At 43.2% G+C, this 17286-nt stretch overlaps 2 protein-coding genes across 9 annotated transcripts in view; one reads left to right on the top strand and one right to left on the bottom strand.

Annotated features, from left to right (window-relative positions):
• The first annotated feature begins 1157 nt into the window (after window positions 1–1157).
• SKP1 (S-phase kinase associated protein 1) lies at window positions 1158–10997 on the top strand. Of its 2 annotated transcripts, none has more exons than XM_042790424.1 (6): window positions 1158–1289; window positions 4044–4140; window positions 6640–6713; window positions 7943–8086; window positions 8762–8902; window positions 9697–10997. In XM_042790424.1, exons 2-6 carry the CDS (start codon window positions 4044–4046, stop codon window positions 9730–9732), a joined length of 492 nt encoding a protein of 163 aa, XP_042646358.1. In that variant the 5' UTR covers window positions 1158–1289; the 3' UTR covers window positions 9733–10997. The 2 variants fall into 2 exon arrangements, with proteins under 2 accessions (XP_042646358.1, XP_032861891.2); XM_033006000.2 differs by lacking the exon at window positions 1158–1289 and adding an exon at window positions 1835–1857.
• Window positions 9802–17286, bottom strand: part of TCF7 (transcription factor 7) — a 78061-nt gene continuing 70576 nt past the window's right edge. For 5 of the 7 annotated variants that reach the window (XM_042790417.1, XM_042790418.1, XM_042790423.1 and 2 more), the window contains one exon: window positions 9802–16401. In XM_042790417.1, coding sequence (XP_042646351.1) covers window positions 16101–16401 — 301 coding nt within the window. In that variant the 3' untranslated portion in view covers window positions 9802–16100. The remainder of the gene's footprint in view (window positions 16402–17286) is intronic. The other 2 variants (XM_042790421.1, XM_042790422.1) reach the window with 2 other exon arrangements.

Genomic DNA, 17286 nt, shown 5'->3' with positions numbered 1-17286 from the left:
ATGGGATTGAGGAAAGGGAAAGCTGTGACTTATGCTGTACTAGTGCAATGGTGGTGCAGGTACCAGTCTGCTTACGGGTAGCCTGGCTACATCTGCCCTGAAGTGCTGTGGAAAACACACTCCAGTGCTAAGAACATTTTGAATTGAGATTGGAAGTAAAGCGAATTGCCACAAATATGGCTTGTCACTATGTAAGTATCTTACCTACTTCAAAACCACTTTGCCAGGGAGAGATGCAAAACTGATCTCAACAACACAGCGCCCGGGCACCTCAGGGTGACTTTGGTGGACTCATACCCTGCTCTGCCTTCCTCATTGAGCAAAACCCTTCGGATCTCTCTGGAAAAATAACGCACAGATTCTCGACCTTTCAGGAGCTGTTACCCATGCTGAGGTACAGCGCTCAGGGGGTGGTTGTGCTACCACAGCACCGCTTTGGCTGCTTTTCGGTGGCTCCTCGCCCAGTTGGGTGTCTGGAGATGCTTTAACGGGCCCTGGGCTGAGCTGCAGCTGCAGGAAATTCCTGGTGGGATCCGGGGCGAGTGTTCAGTGATGTGCTTGTTAAGCCCAAATCCATTTCTAGCACTCAGCTGTCCTCAGCTGTATCGCCACCTGAGGAAAGTAACCCTTTGCCGTCACAATTTGAAATGAGTATTTTTCAGCGTATTTTTTGTTGTTAAAATGTTTCCTCCTGCCCGAGCAACCACCGGAGATCGGGTTCCACTGTCTTTACACGCGAGACGCCAACACAACCCGAAGCCGCCTCACCCCACTCCCCGCTTTAAATTCTCCTCGCTTTCTCCCCGTGAAACCCCCGCTATTAGGAAAACACCCAACGCGGGCTTTTTGCGACGAGTCCGGTTTAATCCCGAATTACGCCCCCGCCCGCTCGCCGCTCTCCCCTCATGGGGGCGGCGGAGAGGCGCTCCCGCCCATTGTGAGGCTCCCGGCGCGCTCCCCCGCTGCCTGAAAGACCCGACAGCCGCCGCTTCGTTTCCCCACCCCATTTCAGCTCCGCTTTCCCCCCCACCCCGCGGGGAGCGGCGCAGATCCGGTTCTTTTTACCGTCAGCCGCGCTCTGCCGCCGTTCGGGAGGCAGAGCGGGGTGTTTCGCGCAGGCGGTCACGGCGGGCAGCCCCGGCGGTTGCGAGGCAGCGGGAGGCGGGTCCTTCCCCCGCCCCTATAAAGCCGCCGCCGCAGGTGGGCCCCGAGCGCCGCCGCCGCCAGGTCCCGTCAGCGCCTGGACGGACGCCGCCTCCTCCCCCCCCCTCCTCCTTTTCCTCCTCACGGTGAGGCCTGTGAGCTCTGGGGGCTTGCCGGTGTACCGGCGGGGCGGGGGCAGGTCCGGTCCGCGGGGCCCGCTCGGTTGGGGGAAGCGGGGCCCGGCCTGGCGCGGGCAGAGGGGCCGCGGTCTGGGAAGGCCGCTGGGGGGGGTGGGGGCTTGGGTGGGCCGAGGTCCGAGCCCTTTCGTGGGCGATGCGGGGCTTAAACACCCGTGGGTGCTGGGGGAGGGAGGAGTGGGGGTGTCTGGTAAATAAAGCGGAGGCGCAGCCCTCGTCGCGGGCCGCGCAGCACCGGTGAAGCCGGCCCTCCCCTCCCCCCTTCAGCGGGGCGGTTGTCAGGGTGCTCCGGGGCACCCCCCGGGGAGATCTGGAGCGGCAGCGCAAGCGGAAGGGCTCAGGTGTGAGTTTATGGAACAAACGCAGCGTTTACACCCGACGACCCGGAGAAACAGCGGGGGAAGGAGCGGGCATCCTGGAATAGCTCGGGGAGGCGCGGAGCGGCCCGGTAGCGCAGCTTTCGGTGACTGAGCTCTGCGTTTCAGGCTCGCACATGCAAATTACCGTTGTAATTCAGGTTTGTCTTTTGACTAGATCCCAACCTGTTTTGCTATTGTAGATTAGAGCTTTGTGGACTGCTCTGCTTAGTCACCCAGTTGTGTTGCTATCCAAGGCCTGTTGGTTTCCAGAGCTGTATTGCAGTTTGCTAAAAATGACTTGTTTCTTTTTTTTTTTTTTTCCTTCTTCCAGGAGACTGAGCTCTGTAGTATAAAAATAACAAAATTGGGATGAAATCCTGATTTATTTTCAGTGATAAGGCAGCAGATTAACTTCATTCTACCTGATTCAAACACTTAGCAATGACCTAAAGGTCTTGATAAAAGTGGGTTTGGGTGATACATGAATCTCAATGCAAATATTCCAGCAGGGGCTGGACTTGCTAAGGCAGCATCCCTGTTGTGCTGGCTCCCTTGTGCAGCATTATGTAATCCTAGACACAAGCACAGGAAGGCTGGCATCTGAAGCTGGGTTTGTTCTTGAGTGCTTTCAGACAATCACTGCAAGAACAGATGCATTAAATCTGAAATGTATGCCTAGATAATTTTATTTTTTCAGTACATTGTTCAAGCTACCAACTCAGACCTGTGTTTTAATCCAAATTTTATTTCTGTAGATAAGCATATATATATATTTGTATCTTTGGAACAATCATGACTGCATCTGTCCAGAACACCCATCTTAATTAGAAGGAGCACTGTCATATAGGGTTACAGTACTGTGTAAACATTAACTAGCTACTCACTCTGCCAAATGGAAATTAAAGCAATGAGGCCTTCAAGCTGGTGTGAGCTGCTTAATAATGTGCTTTGGCTGGCCTCCCCTGGCCTGGGTTTGTTGCAGTGCTGTCAGGCTCAGCCATACTGATGAGCTACAGGAGGTGTTCAGAAAGGGATAAAGGAAGGTTGCTGAAAGTGGTCCAGCTAATTCAATTTTGGTAGTTCCAGTACTATTGTAAGGAACTAGCAGGTATAGCTCTTAGGTTTGATGGGGGAAGAACATTTGAAAAGTAATTGAAATTAATTTGAAATTCTTTAATTCTTTGCTTCTGGAGATTTTCTTACAGTGCCCTGCAAGCTGTATTTACAAATACGTGCTTTTAGAGATCTTTAAGCAGGTAACTTTAGGTGAAAAAAAAAATGAAACTCTTGCAATGATCGTCTGCTAACGAGTATTTTGAGTGGTAAAAGAACTTGTAACGCATCCTACTAGCTTGTTGAGAGCTGATTTATAAAGTGTATGTGGCCAGGCAGTTAGGTTTATCATGTCCTTGAAGTCAGCTGGTTCAAGTGCAGTGATACCCAAACAGACTTCATGTGCAGCTTCAGGCAGAAGTTGTAACCTACTGGCTGCTGTACCAAATGCATTACTTCTGTGTTTGAGTTGTTAAATATCTGGAAAGGTGCGTTACTGTAGAGTTTTATTTTTCTGTTAGCGGCATCTCTGAAGTCTGCTGCTTCTGTTTATTTTAGGCCTTATTACAGTTTGTTTGAAAAACTTTGTTAAAATGCATAGTCATCTTAGTCTTTCCTAATGCCACCAAAGTGCCGATCTAACTTACTTAGTGATCGTAGTATTGAGTGCTGAAAGCTTTCCTTGTAGTGGTATATTGCTTTCCGGTCTCTTCAGAAAACCGAACACTTTCCTGAAGGAAAGCCTTCGATCCTGAGTAACCTGGTCTGTTTGACTCTGTTCAGAGCAAGGGAGGCTGGACTAGACTCTGTCTAGAGGGGTTCCTTCCAACCTCAGTTTTGTGATTCTGTTCCAGAGGCTATCATTTGAAAACTGCTTTTGAGATCTGACTTCATTTGAGTAGTCAAAGTGAGTAGCGATTGTTTGAAGAAAAGTAGTGTTTTGGAAGTGTTGTTGACAGCTAATTCAAGAGAAAGATAGCTTTAGTGTTGGACTGTACACAATATAAGCACTATTGACTAACAAATTTTGTGTATTTTATGCTTCCAAATGAAGAAAAAAGTTCTCCTGTTGTTAGGCTTCTATCAATCCATGTTTCTTAAGCACGAGGATTAATGAATTCAGGCCTATTGGTTCAAGCAGTGAATAATCTGAGCATGCTTTAAGTGGCACTGGGCTGCCTGCTGTTGGTAAGAAACAATATAAATAGTAAAGGTAACGTACATCTTTGTGTTAGCTAAACTTATAATATCTGCTGAATATTGTGTGGAAATAACTGTCCTTCTCTTGTAGATGCCTTCAATTAAACTGCAGAGTTCAGATGGAGAAATCTTTGAAGTTGATGTTGAAATTGCAAAACAGTCTGTAACTATAAAGACTATGCTGGAAGGTAAGAGTATGAAGCGTTGAGGATCACTAGCTCATGCACAGTAATGTATTCAAGGAAGCCTCTTGAACAGAAATTGTGACCGAAGGAGGCGAACTGGTGCTGTGCTATGCTGATGAAGGATTCCCAGGCCTATGAAGCAGCTTGTTGTCTTGTGTCACAGCAACTGGAACAATTGCTGTTGTAGCTGAAACTGTTTTGGGTGGATGTGCTCTTGCAAAAAGTTTAGTTCAGTCCTCTTGTTAAAGGTACTTACAGGAGGCTAGTAAAATATGAGCACCCCACTGTCTTGCCTACAGCATACTTCAGTTTTGTAAAAGTTAAGCAAATGGAACATCTAATAATATTAAAAACTAAGTTTATTTAGTCATACAAACTGGTTTCATAATGTAAATATCTTTTAAATGGGGTTGGAGATCATAAACCAGTGCAGTGAAGAAAGAGCTAAAGTGAAACCTATATTGTGAGCTTGTGGATGCAGTTAAATTATTTGGGATAAATACTTAGTTCTGATCTCCTGCTGACATAAATTTGAAACAAAAGAACTCGTGGCGGGGGAGGGGAAATCTGCCAGATGGCTAGGGTACAGAGCAAACTGTCTAATCCCACTAGTGCAAATCCCCATTGTTTACTGGTGTTTTTTTTCCAGTTTTGGGTGTATTCATGAATTAATTTCGGGAAAAAAAAAGAAACAATCTTTCTATAGATGTAGCTAAGATTATGTTCTTGGGTATAAATCTTTGGTTGTGACACCTTATACATAAGAACAATAAAAATAAGACTGAAGTACTCCAACCATTGAACACTTTTGTTCTGTTAATAAGATGCTGTTGAACATGACTTGCAACATGAGCAGGAAACGTAGCAATTGGTTAGAACATGTTAGGGAGCACAGTTCTCAGTTTTCTCATGCAGAAGCTGTGTCACTGCTGGTGTTGGGTGACACGCAGGAGTTGATGAAAGGGAAGTGTTACACATGGTATGTGTTGTAAGCTAGGCACCATAAACTAACCTCTTGCTAATCTGGGTAAGAACCAGTCCCCTAGTACAGATGAAATGCATTTGTAGTACAGCTGGTTAAGCATCAGTTAAGAAACAATGTTTTGTGTGTTGGGTGCTGCAGATGAAAGGTGGGCTTGTGTTGAGCATCGTGAGACCACCAATGAAATACCAATTTTCTGATTAGAGGTGAAATTGCTGTTTTGGAGGTGGTGAGGACAAGTTGAGCAGAATTGACCAACATTGTGGAATCGCTTGAATTATTTCCCCATACCATCAACTTTGGACTGGATGCTTCTTGCATAAGTATCTGCCACCATGTTCAAAGTATGCATTCGAAGGTTGCAGTAATTGGTCACACATGCAGTGCCCTTTAACACAGTATTTTAGTTTCTGCATCTGTGAAGTTAGTTATTCTGAACAAAAAGTAGTACTAATTAATATCCCACTCACAATAACAGTAGTTGACTTGCCTAAATACAGAAGTACATGTTATTTTAATCATGCACAAATTTGATCAGTGATAATGGTGTGACAGTCATCTGTTCTTAATTTAAGTTCCTTGGTGATGTCAAGTTGGCTCATCTGTGCATAATGAATGCAGGTCTGTGTAGTTACTCAATTACATAGCTAATTGCAAGATGCTAATCTTTGACAGCTAGGATGTCATCCAACTGTTAGCATTTGTGTAATAAAAAAAAGGCATATTCTCTAATCAAAGATGGCTAATGTTCTGTGTATCAAGTCCAAATTTTAATTACCTTTTTCTCTCAATTTTTACTTTGTCCCCTTGACATGGTGAAGAGATCAGAGTGACAAACTTTATCCAAATCTGTCTTGAGCTTGCTGACAAGCTTTTAAAGCAAGGAGTATCAGAAGCGTGCTTTATAAATGCTTTTTTGATGGAATGATTTGTGCTGCTGTCTTAGCATGCAGACTTCTTCAGCTGGTAAGAATTGGTACAGGTGCTTGAGGCTTGCATCTCTACAGCTACAATATTTACTGCTCCTATAGAGCACGAAACATTGTCTCGACTTACCACAGTAGATCTCTATTTATTTATTAAATAATAAATGGAATGGGAGATCTTGGTTGGAACATTTTGGTTTAACTTGTGGATTGAATGTTGAAAGTGGTAAAAATACATAAATATTTGTCTGAGTCTTCAACATATCCTATTTCCAGAACACTCAACTAGCGAGTTCTGCTCTAACAAGTACCTGACTGCTTAACCAATGGTTTGTAGATGCTCTCATTTGATGAGGTAGCCTTATTAACTACTCTGCCCAAGCTTGGTATGACCTTGTATGTATAATGCAGCAATGCCTCCACAAAGCCTCATTAAAGCTTTCTGAAAGCTCCTGACTTCACCAGTTAGAGATCCTTTGCTACCAATCCACTCAGCCTTGGTGTTAAAATAGTGGAGAATTGATGAAGCGGCCCAGTTCAGAGAAGAGAAAATGGTTTTGCCTGCCAATTGCTTAGTCATCTTTCCTTTTTCAGATTTGGGAATGGATGATGAAGGTGACGATGACCCAGTCCCTCTTCCAAATGTTAATGCAGCTATCTTAAAAAAGGTAAGATACTGAAAGTGGTAGTGTTGTATGGCAGTATTGAAATGTGAAATTCATGCTGAAGTTGGGTATTATGAACTATTGTAATAAAAATACTTTTCCTGTGCTAGCTACAAGCTTAACTGATTTGAGGTGCTTGAACACAGGCTTCTGGGGGCTCTGAGAACCGGGGTGAGGCTGGCAGGCAGATAATGGCAGATCATCTACAGGGGTGACCTGGAACAGCAGCTGGAGGCCAAATAGGCTTCCGAAGGTGTTGGAAGTGGTGCTGGACATCTGTGCACACTAGTATTTCATGGTATTAAAGCACTGGTTTTAATTTGATTCTGTGGACTGAGGTGGCTGTTGGAGATTCAAACGTTAGGAGAAAGAATTAAGGGACAGACAGTGTCTGATAGTAGCCGTGCCTGGTGGTTACAGTACTTGAGAGACTGTGTGCACTCAGTGGCATTAAATTCAGTAATAGATCATGATTGTTGTTGGGTTAAGTGAGAAAAGCAAAAAAGCATGTTGCTGTCTTCTAAGATGCTTTTTGCTCTGAAGGAGAAGGTGGTGTGCCAAAATAATCACTGGAGTGTTTTGGGGTAAATACAGGGTTAGGAGTTATTTCCTAGTGAACAGACACATAAATAACTTCAAACTTGTGAAGTCTCTCGAGTTGGCAAAATGGAACAGGATTTTACTTGCAGTAGATTCTTAATTGTCTGGGTGATGAGATGGTGTTTTTCTGTTGTTTTTTTTTTTTTTTTTTTTTTTTTTTTTTTTTTTAATAAAATAAAGCAAGCCTGGGAACATGCAAACTTTTGCCAGGTGAACTTTGTGCTGTGGTGAACATGTCCTGCTGGTAGCTATTATGGCTGTACACTCTTCCCCTGTGTGGTATTCTGCTTAATAAGAGTTGTGTTTCTGCAAACAGATTAAACGCCGCAAAATGAGGTTTAGGCTTCCTTTGTACAGTTTTACGTGTGTAAGGACAGGGTTTAATAACGATGTAACTCCAGCAGCTGGCTCTGAAGATGGTAAGTGATTAACTAGCTACTAGATGGAATTCTTGAAGGATTCGGGATCACTTGTTCTAAGATGAAAATATTAGATAATGGAGAATGTTCATACAGGATTCTAATGTTAATTTAGAGAAAAAGGTACAGTTCTTCTAAAACGAAGTTAAGTTATAGCCAGGACCCAATGGGAGAAGCATTTGGATAAAACTGTAATATCAAAACTATAATTAGGTGATTCAGTGGTGCACCCATCACAAGGATGATCCACCTCCTCCTGAGGATGATGAGAACAAAGAAAAAAGAACAGATGACATCCCTGTGTGGGATCAAGAGTTTCTGAAAGTAGACCAAGGAACACTTTTTGAACTTATCCTGGTAAGTATGTTTGAGAAGTGGAAAGGCTCTGCCTGTGAAGCATGCTCTTCAGTGCTTGTTTATGCTTCTTGAATAACTTACTCATTGGGGTGGGGGGTAAGGGGAGGACAAGTGGTTCTGGCAACTATTGGCTGAAATGATTGATGTGAGAATGCTCGTTAACCTAATTCTAGGCATTAATCTACGCTTGCACATTGATTTATATACTTTTCTGAATATGGGACCCTACAGCCATCTCTATTTTTGTGGCTCTTGAGCCTTAGATGAGGGCTTGTTACTAGAAATGGAGTTCTAGAGATCTGCATACAAATTAAAATCTAGCTTTGACTTTTAAAATTTATACCTTGTATGGTACTGGGAGCCAACATTACTTGTCTTAGCTAGTTAACAGCACTTCAGAACTGAAGATCTTAGATGTTTGCAGGCTTCTGAAAGCTCTTTGTAAAAGGAGGAGCAGGGGGGTGTGTCTTTCATGGTACAAATTATTTTCCCTTCTGTTTAGCAAGCAAGTTTCAGTTACTGTTACTTCAAGGTTCTAGCTAGAAGCTTCTCAAAGTAGAGATGATCTGTTTGCAGTTACAGTATTCTCCAGTTTCAGTAAAAGCATAACTTTGGTAATACATCTACAGAGGCAGAATATTGATATGGAGACTTTAAATTTGGAAACTCTTACAGGCTGCAAATTACTTGGACATCAAAGGTTTGCTTGATGTCACATGCAAGACAGTTGCAAACATGATCAAGGGGAAAACTCCAGAAGAAATTCGCAAGACATTCAATATTAAGAATGACTTCACCGAGGAGGAAGAAGCACAGGTACTTGATCTGGGTTTAATTATAATTTAGCTGGGTCTTTTTGTGCTGAATTGTCGTGTGGTGCTTCATAATCTAATGTGTGAGGCAACTGGCTTGTTAACAATAAATGTAAACTAATGAAGCAACTCCTCATAATTGGATTGCTACTAGTGGAAGACCTTCCAGTGTCTACAGTGCTTGCAACCCCTTAACCTGAAAGAGTCAAAACAAAGCATATTGATTTCCTAGCTCAGATGTGTGTCTGGTAAGAAGGCATGTGGGGTTATTTGTGGCAGCCTTAATTGGCTGTTTTGGAGTTATAGTAAGAATGCTGAAGACCTATTGTTGCATGTGGCTAGAAAGGTAAGACATTTGGATTCTTGTTTTTAAGTCATGAACTCATGGCTCTTAGTACTTGAACAACAAACCAACTGCAAAATGGCAGCATTGGGAAAGACCAGAGCAAAATGCTTTCTTTAAATACAGAGGCAGTGAACTGTATACTTTAGTTTGTTGTAGGTGCTGTGTCATGGAAGGAGCAATTAAGTCTTAAGCTAGTCCATTTGCTTTACTTGGTGGGGGGGAAAAAGAAAATCCTTTTCAAATCTAGGCATGAGAGATAAATTTCTTGGTTTATATCAATAAACAGGTCAGTTTGGCAGACTGACCTTCTAATTACAAACCTTGCATGGAAAAGGAAAGCTGCTTCCAAGTTCATGCCTTCTTGCAATACGTAATCCCGAATGCTTCTGGGAATTTACAGCTAACTTGTAGAAGTTCACTGCAACATATTGATAGTTAAAATGCTCTTTCAGGTACGTAAAGAGAACCAGTGGTGTGAAGAGAAGTGAAGTATTGTGCCTGACACTCGAACACTGTAAGGATTGTTCCAAATACTAGTTGCACTGCTCTGTTCATAATTGTTAATATTAGACAAATGCAGCAGCAAATGAAGTTGTGTTAGCAGGATATTGTTCCCTTTGCATGTGTAGTGGTTTTTTGAGTACAAATTTAAATCTTCTGAGTTTTTACTAGTGTAATTGGATGTCTTTTTACTTTACTCTGCAGTGAATAAAACTGAACTAAGTGTGGATTCTGTATGGGAAGTAGCACTTAAGGTTATCATTTTCATTACACTTTTAAACTGTTCAAGTCCAGTTACAATGCTAAGGATTGACTCCATTGTAAATAAAAACACCTGTGTCTTCTTTCTCAAGAAGAACAGAACTTGTATTTACAGGGTATTGATAGCTTCAGAAAGAAAAACAAACTAGAACATGTCTTGGGGAACTAGATAAAGCAAAAAAAAGTTACTGGATTTCTTCCAAAAACATTGTGGGGAAAATTAATGTTACTTAAAGCTATATAACTTTCAAGATGGTTCTTGTCCTACATTTAAAAAAAAAAAAAAAAAAAAAAAAAAAAAAAGGAAAAAATATTTGACCACTTTCTTGTCCTGTTAGTCTTGCCTTTACAGGCTAGTGAAAGATGTGATCTAGAACTAAGCAAGCTCCTGACAGCTGAATTTGAGTACTTTAACCATGTATTGAAGACCTGCCTCTAGCTGGTAGCAAATGAAAAGTGTGTTGCTTTATGCACAGGATGGGTGTGTTTTTATACATGTTGCTGTTAAAAGTGGAATCCAGATTTGACCAAAAATGACTGACATTACCAAAGTTAATATTATTGACCTGTGCATGCCATTAGTGGCTGGTTTTTAGGCAATTTTAAACAACTCTTGTGATGTAGCTCTTTAAAACATGGTTTTGCGTGTCCACAGGAAATCTTACGCCTCTGTATGTGATACTTCAGCTTGTAGAGACTTAATTATTGCATATAAAGCTAATGCAATATCAAGCTTAACTTCTTTGGATAAAGCCACTTGCAACTAGTTAAGCAGTAACAGGTTTTCTGATTTTTTTTTTTTTTTTTTTTACAGTTCCCTTATAGGGAGTAGGGGATGGTTGTGTGGTAGATCTTTGAGGTGTGCTCTTAGCTTGTATTGCATTCCATTCTCTGTATAAACCTTAGAGTAGAACGAACCTTAATAAACATACTTATCTCACTTTAAATATCAGTGTTTCACTTCTGAATTAATAAAGGGCTTTTAAACTTTTGTTTGTAGATGGTTCTAGTTATTTGAAACTAGACAATCTTTTTGTCACTTAGTACTGAGTGTACAAAGAGCACTGAGGCAGTAGTTAGTTGAAATAAAACATGTAAAGATTTTGTTAAATGACTAATGCAAAGCACTAGTTCAGGTGTAGTGGGCAGCTTCTCGTAAGTTGGAAGCTAAATAACAGGCGATCCAGATTTCTTTCTATTTTTTTTTTTTTTTTTTGATGGCTTACCAGCTTTTAGGTAACCTTGCTTTGATGTAACTGTTATTGGAAGCATTCCGAACTTGCTGTGAAGCAGTGTTCAGAGCCATGCTTTGGATGCGGCTGCTGCTCATCTGCTGATTCATGAGGCGGCTGGGCCTGCCTTTGTGCTGGTGGGCATATTATAAATATGATATTGTCAGTGGGAATAAAATACTCCAGTGCTAGACTTGAATGTGAAGAAGCCTTTCCAGCATCCTGTATTGCAAACAATACATCTCGGTTTAAAAGTGCTACTAGAGAAAATCTGATGATAATTTTTTCAGTTGCTAGATTTGAATATTCAGCTTATCCTGGATTATTACAAGAAATAAATCCATCTGCATGTGAGGTTAGTGTCGCAGAATATACTAGTTTCATCCTTGGGAGTGCTGTGTTGCTAATCTAGAGGCCCATACTGTAATTGTGTTCAGTGGTAGAAGCCTGTATAAATTCCTTTAGGTGTTTGTCATCAGACCAGGATCTGTGTTTGTCAGCAGCCGCTGCCTCACTGCTGTAGGATGAGGAACAAAGACACATAGTTTGTCTTCATTACTCTGCTACTTTGTTTGCTGTACCTGCACAGAACACACCTGTGAACCCTGGGGTAAGACTTGCTAATTATCAGACCAGTTTGCTTCAAACACAACCCTTAGTGGTCAAATACAACCCTTGGTGGTGGAGCTTCTGCTGAAGCTGCAGGGTCATGCCAGCTGGCTGCTGCTGCGGGGGAGGTAGAGCAGAGCAGCAGGCAGGAGAGAAAGGGCTAATCTGGGTGCCCAGAGGGTTACATAGCTTTGCCAGAGTTTCATATTCTTTGTAGGCCTGGTAGTCAGGATTCCGTACAACTTTCTGTAATTGAAATGCCCCTGTCTCAGACTTTACCCAGATTCAAATTCTGTAGCTGCCTGACATGCACATCGGTATGAGAACACATCTTGTTTTAATCTCTGGAGGTGCACCCTCTCACTTGTCTTAGCCCCTCCAGTAACGTTAGTGCCAGGCTCTGAAGGCTGCTCTTTAGGAAGGTGCTGAGGCAGCTCGGGGGTGCTGTGCGGTGGCGTGTGGATTCCCTTTAGCTGAACTGGAGAGTTGCCTGCTGCTGTCACAGACACCAGCTGCGTGGTTTGGAATTCTTGAAAGGGGGAGAGACTGCCCGATTTCCCACTGTTAAACTTTATCCTGCTGTTTAACTTGTATAGTGCTGCCTTAACTTTTTTTTTTTTTTCTTTTTCCCAAAGTAGTGGCAGGGTCAGGGGTAGCTGCTCTTTGCCAAAAGGATTAAATGTGGGGGGTAGAGAGGGGGAAGGCAAGGTGTCAGTAGGGATTGTAGAAGCTGTTATTTCTTAGTCTTGGTTTACTATTTGTTTTACCCCTTGAAGACTATGGGCAGTTATTCTAAAAACTATGTATGTACAAATGCTGGAGGGGAAAAAAAAAAAGCAAGCAGGAATCCTCTTGAATTCTAAGAAAGAGTTATTTGAGAGTTTGGTAGGATTATAACTTCCAGTGGCCTATTTTGAATAGCCAGTCTGGCAATTACTTTATTTATAAAGCTATAAACATATTTTGAACATAAAAGCCAAAAAATACAAACTCAGTGAAGTAAAAAAATTACAACAAATGGTGGATAGTCATTGGACAAATGAAAGTACAGCTGCAAAACATTTATCCCTGCTACATACATACAGTGGTTTTACTTGATTTAATGAAGTGGTACTTCCATGACTTCTACATTCAAAGTGATTTCAGGAATTCAAATACGTATTTCAGGAAGAGTTGAAACTGCTGTAAAAAAACTAAAAAAAAAATTCTTGTTGTGATAAAAACTTCAGGGCGATGTTTTCCTTCTATTAAAAAAAGAGTATTAACACAAAATAGTAACACTTCATATAGCATTTCTAAAGACACTTTTTTGGTATTAATAAAAGTAACTTTGTTTTGGCATTGGTTATCAGCCGTGGGGCATGTAACAACAGTTGGTCATGCTCACTGTTTTGTCTCGGAAAGGGATGGCTTAAAGGTCTCTTATCTTCTGTGTTTTGGGAAAAAAACCTCAGTTTTTGCAGTTACACCGGTATAAACTGACCATGTTACAGCATGCCATGTGGATGTTGTGAGTTTATACTGCGGGAGCCGAAAGCCCAGGGTGGGCTCTGGCTATAAACCTGCCCCTGGGGAGCGGAGCAGAGGGCCAGAGCAAGGCTGGGGCAGAACAGGGCTGTAACGCGGCTGGGGAAACGCTTCCGTGCAGGAGGTGTGACCGAGGGAGAGTTGGCAGGAATGGGATGGAATAAAAATAACGAGGAGGCTGCAATACAGATGGGCCTTTTGCCGGGCCGCAAGGCTGTGCAGGGGCCGGTGGAACCTGCAGAGAAATGGGTGAAAATCCTGGTGGACTCTGACAGCGGGGCTGCGTACACTGGTACTGTCTGGTCCTTGGTCAGGGTACACAGCGTAACAACTGTTCAGGACTTTCCCCTCAGTTTCCCCTGGTGTTATTTGGACACATCTGCTTTTTCTTTTATACCTGCCTTTGCTTTGCTGCTGAGTTATGTCTTTCATCCAACCACAAACTACCAAGCAGGTGTTTAGTTACACCAGCTTTACGCCCAGTGTTGAGTTACGCTGGGCTGCTCTGGCTGATTTGTCATCCGTGGTGTTTACAGTAGCTGACACTTCTACAGCACCTTACACCAGAGGGTCTCAGGGTGACAAGTGGTGAGTTGAGATGTTACTTTTTTTTTTGGCAATTTTTTTTTTTTTTTTTTTAAAAAACAGACTATGTCAGATCTGGGAAGAGTCTGCTGAGTTTCTCTCTTTAGCACTGGAGCATGCTGTTGTCTAAGCTTGCTAAAATAATTTAAAAATTAGCAGATTGCATATTGATCTAGTGCTGTAATTAACCCTCTGAGTGCAAAAAGTACAGGACTAAGTGTACAGTTGGCAGTCGGTTCAGGTAATGCTACTTCTCTAAGGGTTAAAATGATTCAAACTTTAAAATGACTCTTTTCAAACTTTTCAGCTTTGTGCACGTAGCTTTCATTCAGTGCTTCTGAAGTTACATTTACACAGGAAGAGAATAAAGCAATAGGTTTAGATCTTCTAAACTCAAGCTGGAATTAAAAACTCTACACTACTGTAAGCAAAAGTACCTAAATAAAGGGAATAAACCCAAAGCTGCTCTACGCACTAGCATTTTTTTTTTTTTAATTTTCAACCTTTGAGGCATAAACTTGTTTAAAAAGTTATGTTTAGTCCAATGTAAAAAATTAGGGTTTGTGTTTTTGCGTTAAGAAAAAAAATATAAAAATATTTTGTACATTATAAAGGTCATCTTAAATTTCTTGCAGTTCTACAATAATATTACTACATAATTTGTATTCAGTACTCTAAAACCTATTCTGTAAAGTAGAAAAAAATAGTCCCGCCCCTCCCTCTGCATGGTGGTGTTTTTCTCTTCAGCAGTCTAGAATATGTTTCTTTCAAGGCGGAAAAAAAATCTGCACTGGACTAGATTGTGGTCTCTGAGAGAAGTTTGTAAGCCTGAAGTAAATCAAGAACTTGGATTAATTTGGGACGTACATTGGTTCAGGGAGAACACATCCTGTCCACAGTGGTTTTTGTTTTACCAGACTCCAAGTATAAATAAAATACCAGAAGCCGGTAAACATTTTCAAGCTGGAGAGAAGCTGTTAACGTTTGGCATCATCGTGGGAGTGGAGGGAGGACCTTTTAGAAAAAGCTAGAATAAGGTTTTTTAAACTTTTACACACCAAATCATGAGAAAAAGGGCTCTGATCTCGCCGAGGGTGCGTAGCGGGGTAGCGTGCCGTCCTGCTGCCAGGCTGCTGGCACCTCTGTCCCCCAGCTCCGCTCGGCCGCGGGCGGCTCGCTGGGCCAGCGCCGTCCTTGCCCACGGGCCAGCCTGCCCCTCGCCCGCCCTCCCCGCCGCAGGGTTAGGTCAAGGCCGGAGCAGCAAACTGATTTTTGAGGCCTTTCGAGATTTCTGGCCGCCCACGTCCCGCAGCGGGCAGCTCCTAGCAGCGAGGGAGACCCGGCACCCAGGCGAGAATTGACCGTCGGCCCCTCCAGCGGCCGGGCCGAGCTCCTTTCGCCGCCTCTGCCACGCTGAGCGCAGAGACCTGTCACCTGTAAACAAGACCTTCCTGTTGTCAAACAGGAAGTTTTAAAAAAATTCACCTCGTTGGTTTAAATATTTGGCTATTATCCGGCCAGGTCAGAAAGCTAGCATTGCTACGTTTGGTTTTCAGACATGTGGGCTTTTGAAAAAATGCTCCTATTCCAGCTTTTCCAGCTCCATGGTAATAACGGCTACGAGAGATCTGAGTGAGTGACTACACTTGGAAGCAGCTCGGAAGGCAGGGAGTGGAAGCTGGTGTTAGACTGATAGCACCTACCATCTACTGCAGCAAGCTGGGGAGTTTGGCTGCTTTCTGCCATTCTGGAAGATAATGGAGTGAAAAAAGAAAAAAAAAAAAAAAACAAAACCAAATGAAAAAACCCCAAACAAAAAAAGCAGCACAGGGCAGGGACAAAAGGCTTGTTTACTCATCAGCACTTTAAATTTTGGCAAGTACTTATTTTATACCTTTTTTTCTTTTTTTTTTTTTTTTTTTTGAAATCACTTTTCTATCTTTAACACCCCCCACCGCCAAAAAAAATAAAAACCACCCCGAAATGAGTTTTCCAGCATCCTTAAGTCATCCTGTTGCCTAACTTTGCGCGTTTTACAGCGAGATGGGGCGGTTTGGCTGGGCCTCTGGTCCTTCGCACTGGGCAGCGAAGCCGGGCGGGAGAGCGCGACGTGCCCGGTGTCCTGGCCAGGGCGGGTGGGACTATGTCCCCGAGGAGGCCACGCTGTAGGCTGGGGACTCCGTGGGCGCGGAAGAGCACCTGGTGGTCAGTCTGGAGGAGCAGGTGGCGGGTTGGAGGTGAGCGGAGGCGGGGAAGGGGTCGGGCTGTTCTCTGTGTGCGGAGTCAGCGGGGGCTGCAAGCTTGTCTGAAGGAAAAGCAGAGGAGATGCATTGGAGTGCGTCCAGAGGAGAGGGAGGGGAGTCTATAGCACTTCCATCGGAAGAAACTGGGCTGGCACAGCGTCCTTCTCCTTGTAAGTACCGAATGCACTTCTTTTTCCTCCTAAGAAGAGTGAAGAGAGTTCTCTGTGAATAAAGGGTGAGTTCACGGTCACCACGCCAGATGCAAACCAGCGCTGGGCGCAGGCCGGGGCACGCAGCCAGCTGGGGTTTGGCGGTGCCCCCCCCCCCCCCCCCCCCCCCCGCTTCACCGCGGGCCTTGCTTTGGCCGCCTCCTCCCCCTCCCCCCCCGCCGCGGCCGGGCCCCCCCCCCCCTTCCCTGCTCCCCGCTCCCCCCGCGACCGGGGGTTGTGGTTTCGCTGCGGCCGCCAGGCGGCGCCGTAACGGCGGCCCCGCGGCGAGAGCGCTTTGGGGGGGGGGGGGGGGGCGGTGTCTGCGCGGCCGCGCACAAACGGCGCTGGAGCTGCGCGATCCGCGGCCGCGCAGCCGGGGCTGCTGCGGGAAGGGCGCGCGGCTCTGTGAGCGGAATGAGAGCGGAAAGGGTTCGGCCGCAAAGCGAGGAGAAAGGGCGGTCGTAAAAACACGAATGGAAATAGTAATTATAATAAAAAGAAGTAATAAAAAGTAAAACAATAATGAAAATCAAAGCAATGATAAAAATGGAAATTGTAATAAAAATAAAAACAATAAAAGCAAAATCACGATAAAATCCAAGCAATAAAAAAAAAATCAAAACAAGAAATCAAGATGAAAATCAAGACAAAAATAAAAATAATAAAAATGGAAAAGGTAATAAAAATAACAATAAAATCAAAATAATGACAAAATTCAAACAATAATATGATTTAAAAATCAAAGCAATAGTAAAAAACCAATAAGATGATAAAAATAAATAATAAAAATCAAAACAATAAAAATGGAAATGGTAATAAAAATAGAAGTAATAAAATAAAAATAATGATAAAATCCAAACAATAATAAAAATAAC

This window comes from Tyto alba, unplaced genomic scaffold (genome assembly GCF_018691265.1).
Source record: "Tyto alba isolate M040663 unplaced genomic scaffold, T.alba_DEE_v4.0 Super-Scaffold_17, whole genome shotgun sequence".
NCBI lineage: Eukaryota > Metazoa > Chordata > Aves > Strigiformes > Tytonidae > Tyto > Tyto alba.
Note: the sequence above shows the minus strand (reverse complement) of the source record. Positions and strands in the feature narration are given on the sequence as shown.